Consider the following 8,431-nt stretch of genomic DNA (forward strand, 5'->3'; position numbering starts at 1 on the left):
TCTAAAACAAAAAAGTTTAATTTAAACTGTACTCAGAGAGATTTATTTTGTCTTTTTGTATACATGCGTGTATATAAAAAGACATTTCGTTTAAAACAGCTCTAGACAATTTCATTTTTTTGAAGGGCAGCCTTAAAAATAGTAATACATACATTAAAAAGTAATAAACATATGACTGTATATTTACAGTTCTAACAATTTTTTTTTTTGTCTTTCTTGAGGACAAAGATAAAATAATAACAATATTTGATGGAAAATATGGTTATTTCCCTATTTTTCTCCAAGTGCTGGTAGAGATAAAAAATACTTACTGTTACTGCTGTAAATTAAAATCTAAGATTTAATATAGACTGAACTGAACAGCAGCTAATAACATCAAAACTTTAAGATAACTTTTAAAAATAATATAAAGGTAAAATGGATGGGGAATGTCTTACATTTTAAGAGTCTAATCCATCATTTCAATATTTCCCAGCCATCTGTCTTCATCCCTGTCTCGCTTTGTTTTATGGTTTTATTTTTTTTATAAGCAAACTGCTCCAAAGTGACAGACTCTTTTGCAATCTTGTTTTTTATCTCTCTTTAGTTGTGGTTGCTACATTATTTCCTTATCTATATTAATCGAAGTAATGAACCATTTTTTCATAAAGTAGCAGTATAAATTAGTATAAATTACTGATATTTGTGTTAAAACATAAAAAAAATAAAACTAACAAGTTATCAGGAAAATCTGTACTCAAATTAAACTGGACAAATAGCTATTTTAGCACTTTAACCAAGTACAATTACTTAATCATAATTCAGCTACATAGCCAAATGAATTAGCTAAAACAAAAAGCCTTCAATTTTAGTCTAGAATATAAACTGTTTAACTGAGAAAATGGATCAGAGACTTTTTAGCAACCCCTCATCCTGAGAAAAGATGGGATAATTGTGGAAATAAACATTTCTCTTTTAAGGAAAAAGCTAAGCACAACCTGGATCACAATGGCGATATTCTGAAAATTCAAAATGTATCCAAAACACATCTGTGAACATTTCTGTAGTGCCCACAATCGCATAGCACATTAGAGGAACAGCCATGTTGCCCAAAAAAAAAAAAAAAAGCCATTTATAGACTGTATTTTCTTTAAAAAGCACTTTTATTCATAAGCCATAAGATTATCACAAGAAACATCAACTTAAAAACTAAAGGGTACCACATCACTCTGCATAAAGCTACACATGAAAGTTGTTTTGTTTGTTTTTTTAGGATAGCCAGTATGTTCATAAAAATAGCTATAGGCACATGCTAGAGTCTAACTAAAGTAGAACTTAGAAAATCCAATGTTTACAACATGTGAAGAGAAATGCCTTAGGACATACAAAATTTAGAAAACTGCCTTCATTCTGTTGGAAAAAAAAACAAAAACGAAACACTAAATTTAGCTCAGCTGAAACATAAGACCTGCGTTTTAAAGAGAACCAGAAATATGCTGAAAGCTTTGCTAATCTTACAACAACCAAGAACAGGTAATCATTGCATGTGGATTGATACAAAAAAAGCTATCTGGGGGCAGCATTTTCCCCTGTGCAAATCCTCTTTAAAGGCGGTGCTCCCGATTCATCTAATTCGTCCTGTTAAGAGAAAAAAGGATCAGGTTACAATTCAGATCTACATCATGCAGCAGACGCTTGATATGTAAAACGTATTTAATTAGGAGCAATATTTGCATTTGTTTTTGCTTATGATAGTTTACATATAGTTGACTTGCCTGAGTATCTGAGGTTCTGCGCCTTGCGGTCCCTGATGAAAGCAGATCCTCTTTGATGAGCGTTGGTGGCTCGTCTGCACCGTCGCGACCAGAATGCACTGGTTCTGGAATATTTTGAATATAACATAACTCTACAGATTCTCGAATCGATTGAATCTGTTGATTAAAGACAAACCCCACATACCGTGTACACTCTCTTGTCCGAGCATAGGTGGCTGAGAGTCTTCAGCGCGAAGGCTGTAGGTGTGCGGCGGGCTGACCTGCTGAGAGCTGGAGGTGCTGCTGCTGTTGTTGTCAAGTTTTGGCTGATAAACGTCTGACAGAAAGCTCTGGTTGCTGTTTTCATCTATGAACACATAAGATGACTTCTTAAACTCTTAAAACAAGCTCATTATAAAAAGATGTGTTTTTCTGATTACCTGATAACCATTAAACCTACCGGTGAAGTCCAGCATAGAGTTAGTGTTTTCAATGACCACGTCTTTCAGGCCCCTGACCTCTCCACTAGTGGATTTGGTGCGAAATATCTAATGAATGAAGAATGGAAAGGAATGAAGTCGATTGAAACAATTGACCAAAGAGGAGAAATACAATTATATAGGGCAAAGCCATAAATCCTATGAAACTACTATATATATATATATATATATATATATATATATATACATACATACATACATATACATATATATGTGTATGTGTGTGTGTAAAAAGGAAACAATAAAAACCGTTTGCCACCTTATTAAAGGTTTACTTTCTTTCAATGGACCAATTCTACAGTGGCCAACAGGCGGAAACAAGCAGTAACTAATTAATTGAACTTTATTGCACTCAATAAAGTTCAATTAATGAGCAAATCAAGAGTGAGCTGCAAAAACATGTGTGATGCAAACTCCATAGCAGGCAAACATTGCCACACACAACTGCAACACACAACTGCAGAAAAAAAACACTCAAAACAAAAAAAATCCTGTAATCACTGAAAATAGAAGCAAAAACCTACAATAAAAAAATAAAATAAAAACAATAAATGCTGCAACCGGAAACATAATGCTGCAAGCAAAAAACATTGATGCAAATAGTAAAATCAGCAGCGAACTCAAGCCACTAAATTATAGAGCTTTGGATCACTAGAGTTGAACACAGAAGAGACCATATCGGAACAGAGCTTCTGTACAAAACACAAGTCAAGCTTTAATGTAGAATTGTTCTTTAAAGAAAGTTGGGGAAAGAATAGAGACCTTAGTGACAGTCTTACAGACCTAGAGCATAGTTATGTATATATAAGTAACACTCTGGTCTGATATGGTTTGTTTTTTGTGGTTTTTATTATTTTTATAATTATGTTTGATTGTAGGTTTTAGCTTCTATTTCAGCGATTGTAGCATTTTTTTGTTTCATTTGGTTTTTTGTGTTTTTGCGTGTTTTGGTGTTTGCATTTTTGCAGCTCGTTCTGTTGTTTTTCTGCTTGTTTGCACCAATTTTCAGCTCATTTCTTTATTGATTGCAGCATTTTTCTGTTTTATTGTTTTTTGTGCTTGCATGTTAGCTACAACTAATGACCCTTTTACAAATCGATTAATCTGTGAATTATTTTTTCGATTAATCGATTAATAATCTGATAGCAAAAGGTCCCTAAAAGAAGACTTTTTTAAATGAAATTAAACAAGGTGAAACTAAAACTTTTCCCCTTGAGGAGTTCTGGATAGAGCATAGTGACAGAGGAAAATGTTTTTTATCTTAAATGCAAAATGTTTACATATTTATTTTACAGTTTTGGTATAGTTGCTGCTCAAAGTGAGCTGCTCTGTCAGCTAGAGATACGTTTTAGAGTCTCTACATTCCAGTTAACGATTAATAAATAACTAAATGAGTTTACGATAATTTTTACCGGTAAGTAATCAATTAATCCTGATTAATACAAATAACCGTTTCAGCCCTACACATGTTTTTGCAGCTCCTTCTTCGTTTACTGTGCGCTTGCATCCATTGGCTACCATAAAATAAATTTTTTAAACCTTCAACTCCAGAGATATATAGATATATATATAGATATATATATATATATATATATATATATATATATATATATATATATATATATATATATATATATATATAACATTTCTAGCATTTTTCCAAACTAGAATAGAAATAATATACTTTTAATGGAAGAAGGATGCACATTTTTCATGATCCATTCACAAAGATCAGTGTAATGTATTGGGATTTTTTTTATTTGACAGATAAAAGGAAGTCAGATATATGTGTACCGTAAAAGAAGGAGGAGGGGTAATATGGATTTTGGAGTTTCTACTTACTTTAAACATCTGAAATATTTGTCCATTGTTGTCTCCAAAATCACTTTAACTCAGTAAGATTGGGTAGGGGAAAAAAATATGAGGAGAAACAAGAATTCTTTATTCAATTCAATGCTAAGTATTGTTGAAGTGGCTGCATGTTTGACACCCTTTAGGGCTATCCTGTGAATAGCTTGATCCATTCATACAATTAATAAAATGATGCTGCCTCCACTGTGTCTGTAAGATTTTGCATTCACAATGATCTAATGGGATGGTCTTAGAATGAGAAATATGGGGAAATCGATATAACAGCTCCAAAACTTAATGGTGTCCCTAAATCCATTCCTGAATACCTTTGCTTAGTGACATGGGGTCATTTATTCTTAATGTTCTGCAGAACATTACTCAAAAAAGTCACAATGAGCCAATCAGCATGCTTTATTTCTATTGTGCATCCTTCTTCCATTGCTAAGCTGCTTCCTGCTTTTAAATAAAACATGTCTAAGGCAGAGGCTTAGCCAGAAAGTTTTTATGAGGGTGGCCAGACAAAAACCAATGTAGACTGAGGGGTGGCCGGAAGTGGATAAGCACCAGAACCTCAGGGTCAATCTACCCTGTTCCAAAAGGAAAATTAACGAGCACAACATTTTTAAAATGAAGACAAACTATACTTTCCCACAGCGGTTGCTAACAAATAGACGCATATATTTAAACATTTGTGCTTTCTAGATAAAAGTTATAGTGGGTAAAATTCTTTCAGGTTTGAGTTCTGGGGCAGACATATTTTCTATTGTCATTACTTACCTACTTTCATTCTGCATAAAATTGATATTTACAAGTACTAATATCTACATAAATGGATTATTTAATAAGTTTTTATCAAAATAGTTATATATCTTTTATTTCACTGAAGTCTTCTAAATGACTTGCAGAGACACATAATTCTCGCTTTACCCCATAAAACACAAAATCTAGTTCTGAAAAGAGCAGGAATAATGTACCTATCATCTTTAATGTTAGTATATTGATGAGCATAATTAACCATAGTGCTTTTTGTTGTCGATAAATTGTTAATAGATGAAAAATAAATTTTTTTTTTAAATATTCCCCTTGAGAGTATTACTGCTGCCACAATCTGTATTAGAGGGAAAAACTTGGTAGGGGTGGCCAGTGATTGGCTAAAGCCGGGCTTACAGTGTGCGATTTTTTCGCGGCGATTTTCCAGTCGTCCGAGAATTTTTTGATCGGGCTGACTTTCAGCCTGATTGTGGAATCGTGAGGTCAGGAGAAAATCAAACATTTTTCATTTTCTCCTGACTGTCGTGGGCAAATCGCTCAGTGCGCAAACAATGATTCTTCTTTTTCCTTCTACCTCTCAGATGTAAACACAGCAGCATGGCAGGGGTGCAATGAGTGAAATGGAGTTCTTTCTGTAAAATTGTCAGACTGTAGTAGCCACGTTTGCTCAGCCATGTCTTTGTCCAAATACGTCATCGCCTTTTAGGGCTTTCAGCTCAAAATTGCACAAATTTCCAAGGCAGCGCGTTTCACTCTAGTGAGCTTCATATTCCTCTTCTTCTCATTTGGCTTTCAGATAGACGAGTCAGAGCAGCTCCATCTCACTGCGTAGCTGAGTCAGACGTGGTTTTTAGACATGCAGTGTGAGCAGGTACATCGCATCAGATCGTCGGGCTGAACATGCATCCCAAGCTGAAGCATCCTGCAGCTGCGTGCAACGATTGAAAAAAATCGCACAGAGTACGCCCGGCTTAAGGGTGGTCATGGCCACCCCTGGCCCCCCATTTAGCTCCGACCCTGGTCTGAGGGCACAATATTTATTTATCAAAAAATAAGGCCCACCCTCTACCACATGCCATGAATATGATCAGTGTGTACCTCACCATGCATTATAATGTTATGCCTAATGATTGTAACAGCTGCTGTGACTGATCTCTACAGTGATCAGTCTGTGGGTTGACTCTATGTAAATAAGTCGGAGCGATGACCGTTTCTGGCCGTGGCCCACACCTGCTTTGTCTCCGTGACTGGAACCCACTTGAATATGCGTAAAGACGTGTCTCCAACAGTCACCCATTTCTTCTCCCTGTGGATCAAATGCACGTGATTATTTCAGGCGTTCAGCTTTCGCGTCTGCTCGACGGCAATCAGCATCAATCAGTGATCAGATATTCTCTGTGTGATCTGACAGAACCTAATCTGCTCCCTGACAGTTAAAGCTGCGGATCACAAATGGTGGCTTTTTCCTTCGTGTTTATTGATGTCTTTTTTCTGAGACTAACGGGCCAGTTAAGGGGATTGAATCCCGCCGCATGTTGAAGCTGCTGGAGCCATATTGACAGCTCTCAGCGAAGAAGAAAAAAACTCAACAAGCCCCGCCTCTTCTGCTAACCAGAGGCGGTGATTGGCCCGAAGCCCTGTCAATCATCTAACTTTTCCGACTGAAGTTTGTTGAGCGACGCAGTAAGATAGCAGGCAGCGGTCCACTAAAACAATCCCCTCCATATTGTCCTTTATAAAGCCCACATACCATTTGCGCACTTTCTCGATGGCTGCCAGGACCTTTTTAATGTCGTCTTTAGCCCGACTTCGGGTCTCAGCTCGGCCTGATCGTCCCGACATCTTGGTGCTGTTATGATTCATCTACAGATGCATCTGAAAACTTCCAAGACCAAGCCCCAGTCTTCTGTTACATTGGTAATCTCGCGAGACTTAATTAAAAAGACTTTCACCCCTCTCTCCTTTTATGGCTTTCCTCATTAGTTTCTACACTTTAACGTGCTGAGTTGAGACATTTCTGCGATTTTGTGCATTGGAATTTATTTATTTACAGACTACCCTGAGAAAAATGCATCATATTGACTATAACAATAGCCTTCGTAATATATATTATCAATAAATCAGTTATGCTATGTTATATATTCCGGTTTCATATTATATTTATAATAATATACGATAAACTCTATATAAAACGCTTTTTTTTGTAATTGAACAAAGATTTTTAAAATTGTTTTTGATGTTTTAGCATTCTATTAAAACCCACAAACAAATATTTGATTAAAAAAGGGATATAGAAACTTTCAATTTTAATCAAAAACACAAACCTTTAAAGAAGAGTGTGTTCTGTTTATCGGTATGAGGAGCTGATGTAATTAATGAAAGTAAAAAATACAGGGTGAGAAAAACATTCATACAGCTAAAGGTAAAATGGATGGTTCAAAGCTTTTCTGTTGTAAACCCTGAAAGATAATGTACCCAAAGATCTCCATCAATCCATTCATTTATAAATTATTTCGTCTAAAAAAATTAAAAAAAAAGTGGACAAAAGATTTAATTGTGTAGATTTCCTGTCTAGTAGAGACAGGAAAAGGTTGTACTAGAGAACTGGATATATATGTATATGCAAATGTGCTTGAAAGATTACATCCCCTCACATTAAAGAAAATGATAAATTCACACTAGTAATTCGAATAACACAAAAATAAAAAAAGCAATAATAATAAAAAAAAGTACTAAATGGTATTGTAAAATAAAATGTTGATGAATGAATGAATTGAGTGAACTGTCCCAGACAAATTAAAGTACATTTCCCATGAACAGTGAACCAACACTGAACATTAAAGAAAATAACTCGATTTCAGTGATTGCCTATATGTGCTGCTCAACAACAACTATTTTAGTTCATGCTTGCTTGTTTTATTTTACACAAAAATATGTATATATATATATATATATATATATATATATATATATATATATATATATATATATATACATATTTTTTTTTACAAAGCAATGTAACCAACTTAAAATCTTTCAGTGATGTTTTTAATTATGTATTTTGTAAGATATTTATATTCCTATCCTTGTAATGTTAAGTTTGTCCTTCAACTTTTTACATGCTTAATTTTTTTTGTGCCGAAAACATTGACAAAACAAGAGAAACTAAACTGTGTTTCCCTCGATAATCAAGCATATTCACTTTATTGTTATTTTTACATTTGACCAACAGAGGGCGGCATTTAGTCGAGAAAAACAACCATGCTTTTTATTAGTGACTGAGAGAAAAAGACAAAATAATTGGCAGAGACTTTTTATATTTTGGGAAGAGCTTGTGTAAAATCTTTTTTTCAAGTTTAGACACCAACTTAGATACTACAGTGTAAAATCACAAGATTTCTGCAGTTAGATATTGTAAATACAGCCTTCGATTATGAAGGATTTAACATTCATTAAACACTCTTTGCAAAATATACACAGTATGTAACTATTATAGATAGATAGATAGATAGATAGATAGATAGATAGATAGATAGATAGATAGATAGATAGATAGATAGATAGATAGATAGATAG

The 8,431-nt window shown here is 34.5% G+C and overlaps 1 protein-coding gene across 1 annotated transcript; it reads right to left on the reverse strand.

The window, feature by feature from the left end:
- Positions 1-1,124: 1,124 nt before the first annotated feature.
- Positions 1,125-6,763, reverse strand: bcl7b (B-cell CLL/lymphoma 7B). Its single transcript, XM_015372694.1, has 6 exons — positions 6,606-6,763; positions 6,086-6,161; positions 2,194-2,281; positions 1,939-2,100; positions 1,755-1,858; positions 1,125-1,617 (listed from the first exon to the last, which is right to left on the reverse strand). The coding sequence occupies exons 1-6, from the start codon at positions 6,716-6,718 to the stop codon at positions 1,546-1,548; spliced, it is 615 nt and encodes a 204-aa protein (XP_015228180.1). The 5' UTR covers positions 6,719-6,763; the 3' UTR covers positions 1,125-1,545.
- Between the last annotated feature and the right edge of the window lie 1,668 nt (positions 6,764-8,431).

The sequence above is a fragment of the Cyprinodon variegatus genome, unplaced genomic scaffold, assembly GCF_000732505.1.
Source record: "Cyprinodon variegatus isolate N-32 unplaced genomic scaffold, C_variegatus-1.0 Scaffold75, whole genome shotgun sequence".
Classification (NCBI taxonomy): domain Eukaryota; kingdom Metazoa; phylum Chordata; class Actinopteri; order Cyprinodontiformes; family Cyprinodontidae; genus Cyprinodon; species Cyprinodon variegatus.

What these genes read in the sequence shown, in the direction of transcription:
- bcl7b (XM_015372694.1), bottom strand. Translation starts at nt 6,718, where the DNA reads ATGAATCATAACAGCACCAAGATGTCGGGACGATCAGGCCGAGCTGAG. An exon ending in CTCTATGCTGGACTTCACCG is followed by an intron (nt 2,101 to 2,193) that starts GTAGGTTTAATG and finishes ATGTGTTCATAG; the next exon opens with ATGAAAACAGCAACCAGAGC. An exon ending in CGGACAAGAGAGTGTACACG is followed by an intron (nt 1,859 to 1,938) that starts GTATGTGGGGTT and finishes AAAATATTCCAG; the next exon opens with AACCAGTGCATTCTGGTCGC.